At 40.2% G+C, this 19,490-nt stretch overlaps 1 protein-coding gene across 1 annotated transcript in view; it reads left to right on the top strand.

Moving 5' to 3' along the window:
* LOC127439926 (zinc finger matrin-type protein 4-like) overlaps positions 1-19,490 on the top strand; it is a 177,953-nt gene that overhangs the window by 24,814 nt on the left and 133,649 nt on the right. The window contains exon 2 of the mRNA XM_051696224.1: positions 11,318-11,419. Coding sequence (XP_051552184.1) covers positions 11,318-11,419 — 102 coding nt within the window. The remainder of the gene's footprint in view (positions 1-11,317; positions 11,420-19,490) is intronic.

Raw genomic sequence — 19,490 nt, 5'->3', positions numbered from 1 at the left:
GCAACTGGTGTCCATCCATCTAAACTCAAACAGTTCATGTACGCCTACGACAGCCCCCGTGACAACTTTGCCATCGGATTGCTCAAGTCTGGTGCTTCTATACAAATTTTGTGTGACAGAATTACACAACAGATAATAGTCTATAAAATCCAGCCAATAGGAGGCATAAGCACAAAGAGTGTGTAGATTCATCCACATAACTGTCCCAAAGGTACGTTCATCCACAAAACAAACTCCAGCCACTAGTGGAACCAGCACAAAAAGAAAAAAAGGCGCTTAGTTTCCTCAGACAGTCAAGTGAATGTTCAGTGAGTCAGGCCCAATCGGCTGCAATGTATCACACAAAGACTTATTCACTCAATTGACTTTATGCAGGACATTGCTTGCTGTGGGCATGTAAATATTTTGCGGCCATCCTTAGTATCTATTCTCAATTTGGCCAGGAATATCAGTGCAAAAGTGACCTTCCATTGTTGTAAGAGTTTCTTGCATTCCTTGAATCAATCACGTTTCTCTCTTGTCGAATTCGCAAAGTCTGGGAACAAGAAAATGCTGTGGTTCTTCCTTTACTCCTCGCCTCGCGTAACACAAGATCTTTACTTGATGATCTCAGAAATTTGGCCAGAATTTATCGGGGCGTGTCTCCCTCCACAGATCTCTGAGCCGGGACTCTGTGAGCTCACTCAATTTCCAGCTTATGGCCTGTTATGTTGAGTAGACTCGGGAAGAGCCCATCTAGGAATTTCACCATATCTCGGCCTTCTTCGTCCTCAGGAATTCCAACAATTCAGATGTTGTTTCACCAGTTATGATTCTCCAAGTCTTCCAACTTTTCCCAGACGCGCTCCAAGTCTGTCTTGGTCGCTAGTGGGTTAGCAGCTAATTCCCTCTCCGATGACTCCAAATAATCGATCCGTTTCTCAACATCCGCCACTCTTGTAACCATCTCAGTGAATTTCATCTCCATGGCAGTGATCGATCAACGTATTACAGCAAGATCCTCCAAGTCAGCAACGACCTTCGACAGCATTGCCAACACATTCATCAATTGATGCCAAATTTCCTTCACTTCACCGTCCAAATTGACTCTCGGGCTTTCGGCCTGCTGTTCAGGGGCTTCAGCTTGAGCATTTAAGTGTCTTTTAATATCTCCAGAGCCTGAGGATTTTGAATTCTTTGACATATTGTCTTCCTAGAACAGTTAAGAATAAGGGTGTATCGAATCTCACCGGTATATGACACAAAAATTATTAAAACTAGCAAAGTGCGCAGAGCTCGCCATTAACACGTCCGAACCTCGCATGGCGCCACGCGACTCCCAGTCAAATGCTATTTTAATACTTCCAATAAACTCTTCTTTAATTCATTCAATGCAAGGTAGACTGTTTAAAGCTCTAATAGGTTAATATTCTCTTTAAAATATTGGACAAATTGTGTTGATGTCTTCCCTGCTGAAAAGACCTGCTTAGACCATCACAAATTTCCATTCTTGTCTTGGCTGGGTTGGTTCAGCAGGATTATGATGCTTTTTTGATCCATATGTTGACTAGATGGAAGACAAAGTCTTGTATTTAGTTATCCTGTAAATATTTATAACATTTGCACACATTTCATAGTGTTTCTAATAAAGAGAGAGAGTTCTGAAGTTAGTTCTGTCAGCTGAAGTAAAAGAGGACGTTCTTGAAGCAGCTGCTGTCCAGTTCAGTACCTCCAGTCACTGATCACAGCACACCTTTGGCAGCCAGAAAATTTGTCAGGGCCACCCACTGCACTGCCCTCTCTGCTCTTCTGCTCAAGCCCACATGCTTGGTCATCAGTGTGAACACACACATGCAGCTTTGCTCAAAATTATATTCTGTTCTCTCAGGTTCAACAAAAGCAAAGCATACGATAGCTTTTTGAATCTTGAAAAAAAATGTGTAAAGAGAACTGGATTATTTTCTACTGACAATTTTCACTGGATTACTGGTAATTTTGCTGCTGCATTATCCAGAGTAGTCTTTCTAAAAAGGCAACACATTTGTATGTAATCATTTTCTTCTTTTCCCTATTCTTCAAATATTATAGTGTACCCCCAATCAGTTCCACAAAGTGAGGTACTGTCATGTGTATTTTGTTGGTTCATGTTTTCCATGTCTTTTATTTTGAAATATCTAGTTCCTGTTTCATGTCATGTGGTTCCCTTGTCATATGATTTCATGATTCCCTCCATGTTCATGTGTCTTGTTTTCATTTGTTGATTGTCTTGTTATCTTGTTTAGAGTTCTTTGTGTTTACTGGTTATCTTTGTCATGTGTTCTCCCATGTCATGTATTTAACCCTCATGTTTTCCATGGTCCATTGTCAGGTATTGATTGTTTGTAACTTTGGTTGTGTATTCAAGTTTATGTCAAGTCTAGTTATGCCAAGCCAAGTTTATGTCAAGTTCATGTTTATGTTATGTCAAGTTCATGTTTATGTTTATTTATGATTGTAGTTAAGGTTTTGGATACACTGTTGGAATAAATTTGCACTTGGGTTCTTTACTTCTTCTTCATCATCGTCTTTGTCATTGCCAGTGCCAGCAACAATGTTACAGGTACAGCACTGATACAGTTAACAACACTGGTATCGGATCTGGATCGCCTGATACTGAGAGTACAGGTATTGGAAACATTTTGGGAGAGAAAATCGGTATCGGTGCATCCCTAGTCTTTATTTCATTCTGAAACAACTGAATTATTTACAAGAAAGGTCCGTTGAAAATGCATCATATATTTCTGTGATGTCATTTCTATCAGGAAGACTTGCAGACTTGAGTGAAATTTAAGATGACATTTATTTGATGAATATAAAACAGAAATGTAATGTCTCTCTTTGGCGTAAGCCCCTTCTGGCGGTCCGAAGAAGTTGTACTTGGAACCGTCATATCCTGCCGGAGATAGGGGTGAGGAGCTTACCCCTGTGCAGGATGGGACTCAACTGGTGGTGGTGGGGTGGTGGAGGTTGCCGTGTTAGCACACTGAAACAGCAATGTGATAGATTGTGAGCAGACTTATAAAGCAATGGCTTACATGTGATTGGCTAGGAGATACCTAGCTAATGGTGCAATGATGTACAGCTGCTAGTCTTCCCGCTAGAACTACGCTGCACTTACATTTCTAAGTTAAACAAAATTTACAGTGTGAAACGATGTAGGACGGGATATGATTTCATCCATTAGGATTCTATTGGGTCAAAAAAGAGTAGACCATAACATTGTTTAATATTTCCCCCTATCTGTGTGGCCTCTGTTATATCAGCAAAAAGTTGTCTGAAAGGTTATAACATTCACAGAATTTTTTTTTTTTTTTTTTTTTTACTGATGAAGCATGCACAATAAAACCAGGAACATTTATTATATAAGTAAATAGGGTCAATTTTGATTGTGTTGTCTTTAAATCACAATCATGTGGTAATAATGGACAACTTTCTCTGAATCTGCTCACTTCAAATCTTCTCAACCCACAGTCAAGCCCATCCATCTCTCTGAGCTGGCCTCAAACAAATTAATAATGCAATTGTTTCTTATATATGTGTGTGTGTGTCTGTGTGTGTGTGTGAGAGAGAGAGAGAGAGAGAGAGAGAGAGTGTGTTGGTCAGAGCGATTGTGTTTGGGCTACAGTGATAGCATTTGGCCTGTTTTGTTCTGCTGAATTTATGCAGTTTCCTCAGAGAGAGGGAGAGTGAGAGAGCACTCCCCTTCCCACATGCCCTCACTCCATCTCTTTTGTTCTCTCTCTGTCTTTCTCCCTTGTATTTGCTCCCTCTGCTCCCCTATTCTGCAGCAGGCCGGGTTATCTTTTATACAATTTTTATCCTCATCTCTGCCAGCTTCTGCTGTTGTAGCGCCTGTCTGTTGCCCAGAGCAACTTCAGACACAACAATGCAGACTTGTTGTCTTGAACTTAACATGTCTACTGACAGTTTTCTTTTGAAGAAAGTTGCCTTATGATGATCTATTGTGGTTTCTTTTAGGATGAGTAAAATGAGGACACAAAAAGAGTAAGGCTTAACCAAGTGAAGGAGCTATATATTGCTGCACTATGTTCTTTCAGTGTTACACACAGATACTACATTTATCTATGAGAATGGAGTGTAATGTCAGAATCTGAAATTAAAGATATGAAAAAGATCAACTTTTCCCAAAAGCAGTATTAAAGGTTAACTTGTTTTACTGTAAATCTGATTTAGAAAATATTCAGATTTGAGCCAACTGATGAGTGAAAAATTATAATAATTACATTTTCATGACTTGAAAATGGTAACAATCTTATGTCTAATATTTATGCATACATTAGCGTAATAAAGCAGATCTATTTGGAAACTGTTCAGTATGTTTATTTATTCTGGTTTAGGCAAGTTGCACATTCATTTGCATTTGCAAATCCGAGCCCACTGAAACAGTGAAAATCCTTAATCTCCTTTTTTTGTCTTAATCTGACTTCCAACAAGAGCTGTGGTGAAAAATATTAAAATATTTAAATGTATATGATAAATGGAATATTTTGTCTATTAAGGTCTTCACTTAATTTACAGGCAGGTTTGTTAGAGCAGGGTTGGAATTCAACACTGTCGAAAGGTAGATCTCCAGGAGCAGGATTGAGCACTGACTTTCTAAGGCCTGGTCCACAGGTAAATGGCTAATTCTGAAAATGCAGTTATTGCCATCCTAAATGCATGAATGCATGCATGAATGAATGAATGAATGAATGAATGAATGAATAAATAAATAAATAAAATAAAAAATTATGTCCACACTTAAGTTACGAAATCTCTCCATCCATGCAACAATTCAAAAATGCTTTAAAAACGCTCACATAACCATGCTAAGCCAGGAGTTGCAATACTGTGCCACAAAACATTTATGTCTATAACCACTGAAGAACATTGTGGATATATTGAAGTTCCTTTTTTCCGTCCAGAGAGATTTAATTATAACTAATGGATGTAGTATATCCATACGCCTCCGTATAGCAGGGTAATGATTTAGAAATTTTAGGCTGGCTTGTAAACATGTTACCAAAGCTATCACAGCTGACCACAACAAAACAAACTTTGCCTGTCAATTTCCAGCACATACCCAATATTTAGAAACAACCATTACCATGAACAAATAGTGCTCATGATGTCATCGTATTCCAAAATCAAATCGTACAGTCTTCACTTTAGAAGGCATTTTCAAAAACATCCTGGTTACTTTCATAACCTCCGTTCCCTGATGGAGGGAACGAGACATTGTGTCTATGTAGTGACACTAGGGGTCGCCCTTGGGAGCCCCAAACACCTCTGATCTTTGAGAAAAGGCCAATGGGAATTGGCGAGTGGAATTTGCATGACACTCCCCCGGACATACGGGTATGAAAGGAGCTGGCTTGCAACCACTCATTCAGGTTTTGTGCTGAGGAGTCGAGACAAGGTCCTGGCCATTTCAGCAGGTAGTTCAGTGTTGTGGCAGGAGGGACACAATGTCTCGTTCCCTCCATCAGGGAATGGAGGTTACAAAAGTAACCAGGACGTTCCCTATATGTCACTCACTCGACATTGTGTCAATGTAGTGACACTAGGGGTCCCTATACAAAATGCCACAACTAGCTGAACTGTGTTACTTGAACTGGCGGTGCAAGACGGGCAGACCATTGTGTGCCTCGTAGCCAGCGCACCTTACCATCACGTAACCTCCCCCAATGCTCTTACAAGCGCCGTACGGTCCCCTGCACCTTGGGGACAAGTGGACTGCCCAAAAAATGGGGACCAGCTGCCCCAGCCGCGGCCTCTTCTCTTTCTTCTCCCCAAAAGGAAAAATCGTTCAGCTGGGGGCCATATAGCGTCCGCATCGGGGGGTGTCACTCCCAAGGTAAAGACACCGCGGAGACCACACCCTGCCCGAGGGGGAGGAAATTGTGTGGAAATACGTCACATGGTCTTACCGAGTCTTGTCGACAGTGTCTCATGTGGAGAAGTCCCCGTGGTAGGTCCTACCCAGGAGGGGAGGAGCTCTACAAACACGGCAACTGGGGACAGAGGGGCCTCTGCCCAAGGAAGACGCGGGTTCACCAACGGGGGAAACGTCTCGCGGAAGATACATCACACAGGGTTACATATGGGTAACCAGTGCATGTGGAGCACCTACCCCAGTACAGGGCCAAGTTAGCACATGTACTGGGCCGGCAACGAGTTTCTCTGCAAACTCGCCTGCCACAGGGCTTAGGAGGAAGGACATCCAGGGTTCATGTCTTCGTGAACATGACTGGGGGTAAAAAGTGCATGTCTTTGCCTCCGGGAGGGGAAAGGTGCTATACGCAAGCAGTACACTTGGCCAGCTGTCCCGCAACTTACCTGCTCGTACCTGACAACACACGGGACGACATCGGCTCAACCCGGATATTGAAGAACCTCGTGAAGGTATTGGGTGTTGCCCAGCGCGCTGCTCTGCAGATGTCTGCTAAAGAGGCGCCATTGGTCAGAGCCCAGGAGGCCGCCACACTCCTAGTAGAGTGTGCTCATTGCCCCAAGTGGGGCGGCACGTCCTGGGCATGATATACCAAAGCGATGGTGTCAATGACCCAGTGGGCGATCCTCTGTTTGGAGACAGTGCTCCCTTTCCGCTGTCCTCCAAAGCAGACACAGAGCTGCTCAGAGCATCTAAAGCTCTGCGTGTGATCCAAATAGATGCACAAAGCACGCACCGGACACAGCAACAACAAGGCTGGGTCTGCCTCCTCCTGGGGCAGTGCTTGCAGATTCACCACCTGATCCCGAAACGGGGTCATGGGAACCTTGGGCACATAGCCCGGTCAGGGTCTCAGTATCACGGCGGTCTCATCCCAGAACTCTACTGGGGCACACGAGCATACTGGGGAATGGGAGGTCCGTGGGGGGTTTCCGGGCGGAAAAGCTCCCATTAAGGTCCCCAAATCACCCCCAGTGCTAACTGCCGTGGCTTCATACCCGTAGGTAGAAGGACTGAGGCGGGGAGCCGCTGGGGTGGCTTTCCCTCTGACGAAGAAAAGCCGCGACCGCAACGTTGCTATGGTCATGTTCTCGCAATGAGGACATGACCCATCCACGAACGATGTCTCCATGGCCGTCAGAAGCAGAGAGATAGCGACCGCAACCAGGAATTATACACAGACGGAAAGGCATCTTTAAAAAGACGCTCCGTCTGTGCCACTCTTTTAGTAGGAAAATATACTCTTTTATTAGGAAGGGTATACTCTTTTAGCTGCTGAAGTGTCAAGGGGCGTTCTCTGCACACCACTGGTGCAAGAGGGGGAGAAACTGCTGTAATGCGCCATAAATCCAACAGCTTTTGAGGTGAATGGATCGGTGGAGGAATTCAGCTAGCTGAAACACAACCGCTCGGCTCCAAAGAAAAAATCTGAATGAGTGGTTGCAAGCCAGCTCCTTTTATACCCGTATGTCCGGGGGAGTGGCATGCAAATTCCACTTGCCAATTCCCACTGGCCTTTTCTCAAAGATCAGAGGTGTTTGGGGCTCCCAAGGGCGACACCTAGTGTCACTACATCGACACAACGTCGAGTGAGTGACAGATAGGGAACCTCAATTTTCAGTGACCTAAAACGCAGTTTACTTGTGCTTCCGAGACATTTTTAGAAATATTGTGTTCATGTGGACGGGGCCTAAGGCTTTGTTCACACTGCACAAGAAACAAATTTGTTTTTCAAATCTTTGAGACTGTGCAATTTCATTTTGCAAGTCATGATATCAGATCTGTTTTTTCATGACATTTTGCTTCGGTGCTGAACTCATGAGGCTCATTACTTTGTATACACATTCATATATACCGTATCTTAAATCACTCACCAAAAAATAATAATAAAATAAAAAATAAAAAAATCATCTTTTTGCTGCCTGTCTAAACAAAGCCTAATGGATTTTTTGTTTTAATATTGAATATGTTGTGTAAATAAGGCCACGTCCACATTAATCTGTTTTCAGTTTCCTAATGCGGTACTAGAGTGTTTTTGATGGAGGAAAACTCTGTTCTAGTGTGGATGAGGTGTAAGCAGAGAAAAATCAATCCGTTCACAACAGAAAATGTATTAGTGTGGACATGGCAAAAAGCTGGCCAAGAACCAAAACAAACAAAAATCCAAAAAAGAAAAATAGAGCTACATAAATGCCAATGGAGTAATATGTCTGAATCCTCAGTAATCATAAAACAAGATGTTTGTGAGAAATCGAAAAATACCCGGATGACCCACTGCAGTATTAGTTTCTGAAGTGCAGCAAGATTCTGAAGTGTGGATCGATTGGACACTTTACTTTCCCGTACTCTAGAGTACTATCCCATAATTTCTCTGGAGTACCCCTGAGTACTCGCCGAGTACGTAGTTATTTAGAGTTCTCGAGTAGACAAAATGACCAAAATGTCCCATCCCAAAACAAAACCAGAGTAGATCATTTTTGCAGTCGTTGTTATAACAATGTATATGAGAGTCACTGGTCAATACCCACATTCTCGGATAAAGTATGTCCGGAATCAATTCATACTACTCGCACACATACCTAAAGAACGTACTGTTTTAGTGGCCAAGAAGTGTGTCCTTCATCAAATGCAGTGCATACTCATGACAGTACATGATTTCAGATGCTGGGTATGTGAAAGGAGCAAACAAAAGTGAAAACAATGATAAATAGATTGTGGAAATAAAGGATGAAGTAAACAACAGACAAGATGCTTCTCATTACACCAGCCCTCCACTCACTGCATTTCCTTACTTTAAGCTACGTAGTGGCAAAGTCCTATTGGATTTTTAAGCCTTGTCTCCTCATCAGTGCAGCTGTTAGTAACTGTAGTTATAAAGACGCTCTAATTGGTCTATGAGGCAGAGTGTGCAAAGGGCAATTACAGAGTGATCAGCTCCTTCATTACCAACATAGATCTCTCAGCATATAAAGAAACCAGCCAAAATCACAGACATGTCTCACACAACTAATATTTAGAAAAACTGAAATGTAAATAGTTTGTTAGTCTAGTGTTTGACACATAAAGAATCTTTAAAGTCTGATAGCAGAGCCTCTCTCCCTCAGAAGAAAAGTGTGAGTTATTGCAAAGGGATTTCAACTGGGGCCGGTTGCACCAGTTATACGTAAGTTACAATTTAGCCTAGTTGTGGCATAAATGGGCACTAAGTCACAATTTATGCACTACTAAATATGTGAGCATTGCACCATTAACCCTGTGTATGAACTTAATATTTACGGAACCCTCCAGAAGTAACGGATGGAATAAAAAAGTAAACTCATTTAGTGACATCAGTGAGCTCATGTTTTGGTTGACAGGCTTCTGTCCTTTCCACATTTATGATGATGTTGGCATTTACACTCGTTTACATTTATGGGAGAAAACATTTTGTAAAAAATTTACTTCTTCAGCATGAAACCGATCTAACGGTGCACTTTCCTTTGTACGCCACCCAGTGTCAAGTTTCAACATATATGAAATATATAAGATATTAAAATGGATAAACGTCTGTTTTTCCAGCCTGTTGTATTAGTATTTATTTATTGCCCCTTATTCATTTTAGACACAGTTATTGAATATTGTTATTTACATAAGCTAAATATAGCCTACCATTAATGAAATCTTGTTTTATTATGTATCATATTTCAATGGGGATATAATTTATTACAGCTGATTGTTACGTGAGCAAACAAGGTTTGAACATCAACCGTAACAAGATCAAACTGAATTTCACAGCTTTTTAACACTTCTGTGTACAAATTTGAAGGCTGCTTATTGGATCAATACAAGTAAATGTCATGTTATGCGACTACGTATTATTTACGGTGAGCTTACGACCTACTAGTTAAGTCTTGCCTTAAGATCAGTTGGTGCAACCAAATTAAGCACTGACTAACTGACTAGTACTTACTAAGCCCTTAGTGTGAACTTTACATCTCAACTTAAGTGAGACCTTACGCACAGCTGGTGCAACCATACCCTGTTCCATAATCTCTTATTAGTTTTTTCTCCTATACCTGTACCCAGTGGCATCCATCAAATACTGTGACTAATATGGGAATTTTAGACCCTTAAGCCTTTGACCTGCTCACTTTTTTGAAGTTTAAATTTAACTTTGTGAATATTTATTTTAGTTTTGGGTTTGGCAATAGATTGCCATTAAAGGTGCTGCAAGTGATGTTAGCCATTCTGGAATTTCTGCCAGACTTAAGCTGTGGTCTCACGAGACTTTGTGCTCCATTCACTACCATTTATATTAGGGCCGTCAATCGATTAAAATTTTTTTATAAAATTAATTACATGACATGCCGAATAATTAATCGAATAACTCACATACAACGTTATTTGCTGAGAAAGGCCCCCAAATAAAGATAATTCATACAAATAATGCGTAATAATTCAAATATTTATAAATTTAATATGTAGGGCCTATAATACATATATTATACAGGTTGAAATTCAGTTTTAAATAAAATGCATTATTGTGGCAAAATGAATAAAGCATGGATTATATAAAAAGTGTCCTAAGAACTAAATATATGGTTTGTTTTATTCTCATATCATTGAACAAGCCTACAGTTGACAGCAAACTGTTAACGTGTTATTTTTTTATATAATTAATCGCATTAAATTAACACGTTAAATAAACATGCCTAATTTTTGGAGATTGGAAATAGCATTCTCACTCAACAAACAAACAACTGCTTATGAAGCTGAATATGCTGATTAACTTGAATAATCAGCTTGAACTAACATGCTGCAGTTTCCTGCTTTCCATATACAGTATGGGCTGCCCTGTGAATATGCAAAATAATTGACAAAAGTCTTCTGATCTTGGACTGTCACAGAGACAGGTGAGATATATTTTACGAAACCTAATTCAGGGATATCTGTCGGGTAAATAGGACATTTCCATGCCATAAAACGTACCAGTGCTTACAGCACCTTTTCCTGGATTTATTTATTTATATTTGTTTTACCACATGGCAATCATATGTAGGTTTTTTTCTGTTAAACATTTGCTGTCTGTTATAAGCTGTTTCAGGAGGGAAATGCAGCTTTAGCAGAAGCATGTCAAGTCCTGGTGCTGGCACACTGTTTCAATGCATGCTGAAATAATAAAAGTGACAGAAACATCATGTCTTCATGAATAATTCATGTGACACATGTTTTCATGACAGTGTGTTTATCCCAGTATATGTTTCGGAGCTATGCACTGTGTGCAGCGGTTTTCTACTTTTATCAGATTCATTAATCTTATTTAAACTTAGTGAGCAATGCTAAAATCATGTTCTTTGTTTTATCCAGATGAAGTCAACAGAGGTGGACCAGGGCCTTTTCACAAACAGTTACTGCAAAGTGTGCAGTGCTCAGCTCATCTCAGAGTCACAGAGAGTGGCACATTATGAGGTGAGATCTGCTTTCCGTCTACTGTCTGTCTGTCTGTTGAAATCTATGCCCTTTTGTTTGTTTTTATGTTTTTTTTTAGATGCATTTATCCAAAGTGACTAACAGTGCACTTATAGAAACAATCCCCCTTGGAGCAACATAGGGGTTAAGTGCTTTGCTCAAGGGCACAGTGGTAATAGTTCATGGATTTCCCCTCTGGGTTTGAACCTTCAATCTTTAAGTTACCAGCCTAGATTTTTTAAAACACTACATGCATCACCAAAACAACACCAAAGAGCTGATGCATTGTGAAAAAATAAATTAGGCCATGAGACTGTACAGTAAACATTTATGTGTTTGAAATATCATTCTCTGTAGGTTAACACTACTAACAATATCAATAACATTTAGGTGGTTTAATTGTCCCATAATAGCAATAATGTTTGACTAGAAGACAAAGCTGGGAATATTATGCATCATTATACAACAGTTAGTTCTGGTCCTCTAATCTGATTGACAAGCAGCATTCTAATAGTGCTGATATTTAGTATAGCAGCCCTGGAACACTAAACTGTTAATCACTTTGCTTGTCTGTGTTTGCAGCGTTCCAGACAGGCTGTCAGTCTGCATATTGCTTGGTAAAACACAATTGTTGATCCTGCTGTGGCTTTGTGTGGAATGATTACAATTAGTGGAGCAAAAATGAAAGAAATAACCGGCCATATTATGTCTAAATTGCAAGTTACTTGATATTATCTTCTTGCTTATAGAACTGTTGTGTAAAAGGAATATCACACTCCTAATTATGCTGTTGTACTGAATATTAGCACGGCTGTGATAATAATAATGTATGATTAGTTTGGGTGTAACGATTCACTCATCTCATGATTTGGTTTGGTTCACGATACTGAACTCACTGTTCGGTTCAGTTCTTGAAGCTAATAGTTCTTCTGACTGAATTAAAAAAATTATGTTAGATACATGCTGTTACACACTGTCATTGATTAAATACATTTTAAATATTTTAAATTAAAATGTTATTTTTCTGAAATAATATTGTCTCTGATTACATCTAAAAATTATTTTCAAAAATACATATTCAATGGAAGTGCATGCCTATACTTTCAAATAATAATAATTTACTGATGAAATAAAATCAGACATGACATTTTACATTAGGATTATATTTTCCCATGTTATTATACATAATATTCAGCTTTATATATAATAGATTAATATGGCACTATCATTAATTAATTCCTCACATTGAAAATGCGCATCCCTCTCCCGTTCCTGGTGTTCCCTGTATTACGTTTGCGTACATGGTTTTGATTTCAGTTTTCGCAGTTTCAGCCAAACTCATCGTACAACACCTGTGGCTGATAGTGTGCAATCGTATTTTAGAGCTCCATGTGTGCAATGAAGCGATTTCCATTTGTATGCACTTGTTACGCAGGCGTAGGACGTCACGCGTATTGGATATTATACAAAAGTTTGTTCCGGTCCTAGAATCTGATTGGACGAGACGTTCCATGAGTACTGGTGTCTCACACCATCAGCAGTTGGACGCATTACTGTTTGTATCACTCTGCTTGTGTTCATGGTGTTCTAAACTGAAGTGTAAGAGCAGCACAGATGTGTAAAAGAGCTAGATGTGTATCTTTTAATTTATCCCTATGGCATTAAAGATTTTAGCCAGCAGGTGGTGACAAATGACAATTTTTATGTGTTATGAGTATGTAAAGTTTGACATGCACGTCAGTCAGCGAGCAGTTTCTTTGAAGTCATCGGCAATGTCTCTCACTTCATGATCGCTCCGATTACTACTACACTACAGCTTGGAACAGCTTCAACATTAAGGTTTATCACAGCTACACTGTTTGGGATTTGCGACAGATGCGACACTCTCACTCTCTCTCTCTCTCTCTCTCTCTCTCTCTCTCTCTCTCTCTCTCTCTCTCCCACACACACACACACACATCCTTGTTTCTTCAGTGACTTGTTAGAAACAGCCAAAGCCATCGTTACTAGTTCTGAAGTGATGTTTTGGAGGCTTGTGCACATCTTTTGAACTAGCAATGGCAGATCCTGATCCATGCCCTAAGAAAGTAGTTCCATGCACAAATGCGTTCTTTTTTTTTTTTTTTTTTTTTTGTGACTCCTTAGTTTTTCCTAATTTTTTATTTACTTTTTCTTTGAACTGTTGTATAAAAGCAATATCACATTCACAATTGTGCTGTATGGCCTAAATCAGCACGGCTATGATAAAGCTGTGAATATTATGCATTGATATAATGGTGGTTCCTCTCAGAGAAAAGGAAACTACAGCTCTGTTAGCTCTGTTTTCTGGAGGTTTTGCGTGCATCTCCTCTGAACTGTGTTGAGAGGAAAGCATCTTAGATGTATTACAGAGTGTATCCTGACGGTCACTGAAGAGAGAGGAATAGGGCCACTTGTCAACAGAGTTGCAATCTGAACTGGCCCAGACAGGAACATAATGTATTTGCCCAGACAGGCATGAAGTACAACAAGAAGGTAGTTTGCTGGTGAATGTAAAATATTATTTTTTTCTTTTTGTTGGTGTGAGCGTGCCGAGTGCATAATGTGGGAGTATGGCTGTGCAATGTGTAGAGTAGGCCTATTTATGCTACATCAAAAACTGCTGGATAAATTGCCTAAAACTGCTAAAATGTTTTTTTTTTTTGTTTGTTTTTTTTTTTTTTTTGCTGATTTGTTGTCTTCTATATCTCACAAATATGACACTATTTTTGCTATGTCCAAATGTTTGCAAACCGCCACAAGCACAAGAAGGGGGAAGTTTTGAAAAAATAGCTTTCATGCTCCTAATGTGGAGAGACATGCAGTGGGGACAGTTGTTTTGTGTAGAGACCCAGATTTGTGGAAGAGAGTCTTTCTCTAGGCTAATTTATACTTACCGGTTGAACAGGCTTCTTTTAGTTAGCCTAACAATGATGACAAAATGCAGTGCAAGTGATGTTTTTGTTCTGCCAAGGTGTTTGTTTGCTGATATTTCTCCTGTACATCTTGGAATTTCTTGACCTTGGAGAACTCGGCTGGTCGAGGAGTGTTGAATGATTGGTTAAAACTAATTGTGGGTGTGGTTTGGATGTGACGTTTTTATTTACAATGGTGTACAACATAAAATCAACAAAGACACTGTGGCCACGGCAAATGCGTGGAGAGAGTTTGCGGTTTTATCAGATAATTTGACATGTTTAATAAGGCAAAGAAGTGATACAGCACTAAAAGCGGTGATCCACAGAGAGAAAGACCTGCATTATTGGCATTACTTCCATGGCTGGAACAGTACATTAAACAGAGTGATGTCACCCTAAACAAACCAATTTTAAAATGACGCAGCGTGTAATGTAAACACTGGCTTTGTTTGCCTGGGGTGCTTTAGTTTGTCCAGGAGAAAAAAAGTTTGGCTTCTTAGGGCTCTCTCTTACTCTGTCTCGCTCTCTTCAGACAGTGTAACCTTGATCCTCAAATGCAAGCTCAGGTATCCACTGACTATGTTTATTAGATGTTTATCAGATAAATTACTAATTAAAGTTTCAGATTTCACTTTGAACTTCTGTTTAGAGAGACACATGTCTTTTAGTGATGGGTCGTTCATGAACGATTCGTTCATTTTGAACGAATCTTTTATGTGACTCAGAAGAACGAGTAGTCTCAGAGAGTGATTCGTTCATTTTGTGTTGGCCACGCATGCGCATTGCGCAACCTCCGTTCGTTTGTTACGTGAAAATCGCATAGGCACTGTACAGGAAACAGGAAATGATTTAGTTCACCTCTCGAGTCTTCTTGTCCAAGTCGTTTGTTCTTTTGTCACATGACAGCCGTATACGCTATGCACTCACGTTACAAAAGAACGAACAACTCGGACAAGAAGATTCCAGAGGTGAACTAATCTTTCTGTTTCTCATCATTTGTCCTTGGCTGCATTATAATTTTTTCCTTATTGGGACTATAATCAAAGTTTGTGTAAGCAGACGTGTTGGAGGGGATTTGGCTATTGAAAATGTAACATTTTAATTTAATTCTGCTCAAATGAACGAAATGACTTGAATAAAGGTTCGTTCATTTTGCTGAACGAGACTCAAAGATCCAAGTCAGTAAAATGATCTGATCTTCCCATCACTAATGTCTTTGTCTTATTAATTAAGCATTTTGTAAGAGTCTTTATTAGAGTCTTTGAGAAGTGGTAGAGAACACAGAAGAACAGATGGATAATTAGTGTTTATTTATTGTTTATCAGTCAACTTTCCATGAAATAAAGAGCTTTTTTACTCTGAAATTCATACTTACTGTAAATAGATGATTACAAAAATATATGGTTTGTACAATTATTTCCATGCAGTCTCTGGTATTTGTATATGATTATTGACAGTCCTGTAGCTGGAATTGCAGAAGAGCTGTACACCTTCTATCATCTTCACCTGCCAATAATCTGCTTTCTGCCTCATTATATGATTGGAATCCACATGAGATTATTTAAACAATGCTATAGCAACTCAATTATGATTGGAAGTAAAATATATGGACAAGATAATGTTTATTTTATAATGTTTACTCTTCTGTGTTTAGGCACTAATGAATAAATGAATGAATGAATGTTACATTTATATAGCAGTTTTCTGACACTACACTCAAAGCGCTTTACGCAATGAACAAGGGGACTTTCCTCAACCACCACTAATGTGCAGCATCCACCTGGATGATGCGACGGCAGCCATAGTGCACCAGTACGCTCACCACACACCAGCTATTGGTGGAGAGGAGAGAGTAGAGTGATACAGCCAATTAATGGATGGGAATTATTAGGAAGCCATGATTGATAAGGGCCATTGTGGGGAATCTGGCCAGGACACCTTACAATATCACTTTTCAATAAATGTGAGCTTCCCTGTCTGTCAGGAACTTCCCCATTGGTAAGTCCATGTGAGGTATTCTCCACGTTAACCTCTGGTAGGATGTGGTCTCCGTAGTGCCCTCCCTCCTGGAGAGGGAAGAGCACTTCCCAGCGCTATTCTAGAAAGTGCTTGGCAGGAAATTTCTTAATAGCAAATCAGGAAAGGCTCCGGCGGTAGCCTCCTTGGCTAAGTGCCTTCTCTCCCCCCGTAACGTGACTAGGGAGACGCCTTACCTAGCTCGCTGGAAGGTCACGACGTGGTTGAGCACTCGCTGCGAGGCACGCAGCAGCTTGCCCTTGTCCACTCTTCCGTACCTCGTGACACGGTTCAGCACCTGCGGCGTTTCCTATAGGAACCCCTAGTGTCACTACATCGACACAATGTCGAGTGAGTGACTGACAGGGAACGTCTTGGTTACTGATGTAACCTCTGTTCCCTGATGGAGGGAACGAGATGTTGTGTCCCTCATGCCGCGGCGCTGAACCGGCCACTGACATGGCCGGGACTCTCTATCGGCTCCTCAGCATAAATCTGAATGAGTGGCGCACGCCATATCCTTTTATACCCGTATGTCTGGGGAGGAGAGTGGCATGCAAATTCCACTCACCAATTCTCATTGGCCTTTTCTATTTTAAGCAAAGGTGATTGGGGCTCTCAAGATCGAACCCCTAGTGTCACTACATCGACACAATGTCTCGTTCCCTCCATCAGGGAATAGAGGTTACATCAGTAACCAAGACATTTTCTAACAATTTTATTGATTTTTACTTTTTAACAACAAACTTCCAAGTGTCTCCTTTCAAAAGAGACCAAAATGTGGGGGTGAACTACAGCCATTGTATTTTGAGTATCTCCATTTGGGCTTGAGCTCATAACAAGGGGGCGCACGTTAACAGGTTAAGACTTTACTATGCAAAGCAGAAGCCCTACATCAACACTGTCCAGAAGTGCTGCCGACTTCTCTGGGCTCGGTCTCACCTTAAAAAAGTAGAACAGTGGAACTGGATTTTTGGTCCGATGAGTTCACATTTCAAATAGTTTTTGAAAAACAGCTGTTGTGTTATCCATGCCAAAGAGGAAATGGACCATCCATGCTGATATCAGCGTCAGGTCTAAAAGCCAGTGTCTGTACGGGCCAGGGGGCTGTCAGTGCCCTTGGCATGGGTAACTCGCACATCTGTGAGGGCACCATTAATGCAGACATATACACTACCGGTCAAAAGTTTTGAAACACTTATTCTTTATTATAATTTTTTTTCTTCACATTTTTGAATAATAGTAAAGTCATCAAAACTATGGAATAACATAAATGGAACTATGGGAATTATGTTGTGACTAAACAAAACCCAAAATAAATCAAAACTGTTTTATATTTTAGCATCTTCAAAGTAGTCACCCTTTGTCTAGAATTTGCAGACATGTACTTCTTGAGGTATCATCCTGGGATGCTTTTTAAACAGTATTGAAGGAGTTCCCATCTATGTTGGGCACTTATTGGCTGCTTATCTTTATTATTTGGTCCAAATCATCAATTTCAAAAACTTTTTTTTTTAATACAAAACTAATTTCAAACATTTAAGCATACGCCTTCAGATCAAAACATTTTTAAGATCATGAGAAACATTTCAGTCAAGTGTTTCAAAACTTTTGACCGGTAGTGTATGTAAAAATTTTGGAGCAGCATATACTGCCATCCAGCACCGTCTTTTCCAGGGACATCCCAGCATTTTCAGCAGGACAATTTCAAACCACATACTGGCCAAATAAGCAGAGAGTGCGGGTGCTAGATTGGCCTGACTGCAGTCCTCACCGTCTCCAATTGAGAATGTGTGGTGCATTACGAAGCGCACAATACGGCAACGAATACCCCGTACAATTGTGCAGCTAAAGACCTGCATAATTGATAAATGGGGGAAAATTCCAAATTTCAAACTTAACAATCTTGTGTCTTCAGTGCCCAAACACTTTTTCACAGTGGTAAACACTCAACTGTCCCAACTTTCTTGGAGTGTGTTGCAATCATTTGAAATTACTGTACAGTAAAAACAAACAAACAAACAAAAAAAAAAACAATGAAATTCACAAGGTAAAACATCATATAATGTTTAGTTGTAGTGCTTTCAATGTAGCAAAGGGTGAATATAATTTACAAATCACTCCTTTTTGTTTTTATTAGCATTTTTCATACTGTCACAACTTTTTCGGAATTGGGGTTGTAGAAATTATGCTGAAAGCAAAATTTTTCCTCTGCAATGAGCTTTTAATCCTCACTCCTGAAACATCAAAGAGAGAAAGAAAGAGCGAGCGAGAGAGAGACAGGGGAGAGAGAGAATTCACATATTTGAACTGAACAGTTCAACAGCAGCTGTATTAAAAGAGACAATATTAATGCATTAGGATCATGGACAGGAATAACGCTTCTGTCATTGGATTTTATTTCATAGTCTTCAAGCTACCGATCTACTGTAGGGTCCCTATTTATGTGCTTATTCTCAAAGTTCTATAATGCTCTTTTGTGTGGTTGCACTATTACCAATGCCTGTGAGTACATCACAGGTACAGGTCTAATAGAGATTATTGCTGAGCTCCAGGCCAGCGTACTCTTAATATTAAATGTAAGCATCTGGAACAGAATGATAGGAAAGATTCCTCAAATATCTCGTTACTTGCCACTGTGTGTTGCTTTGCTATTATGACTGCTAACACAGTGCATCAAGGGGATCTTTTATCTACATATCATTTACTGACAGTAGGTATGCATTACATAAAGCAAACTGAAGTTATTTGGATTCTTTATGGCAGTAATTGAGGTCTGTGGCCTGTGTCTCCCATGGGGTGTAATCTCTGTGGTGAGCTGTGCTTCTGGATCTTTGATTTAATTTTGTTGTTTAGCTCTCTGTCTGTTTGTGTGCCCTTGGCTTGTGTTTTCTCCATGCAATTCTGATCAGCAGTTTCTAATCTTACATATGTATGAGAGGTGTAGCAGAGAGCAGGAAAACTGCAGGCGCTCATTTAAACTTGGTCATGGTGATATTATCAGTCTTCAAGGGCCAACATCCCTCTCATCTTCCTGGACCCTCTTTTACAAGATTGGAATGGTCCATGTGTCTTCCTCCGTGTGCCTCTGTCTTTGATGAGCCCCCTGACTTTGAGTT

The sequence above is a fragment of the Myxocyprinus asiaticus genome, chromosome 4, assembly GCF_019703515.2.
Source record: "Myxocyprinus asiaticus isolate MX2 ecotype Aquarium Trade chromosome 4, UBuf_Myxa_2, whole genome shotgun sequence".
In the NCBI taxonomy this organism is placed as follows: Eukaryota; Metazoa; Chordata; class Actinopteri; order Cypriniformes; family Catostomidae; genus Myxocyprinus; species Myxocyprinus asiaticus.
The sequence above is the reverse complement of the archived record's forward strand: the minus strand, read 5'-3'. Positions and strand labels throughout refer to the sequence as shown.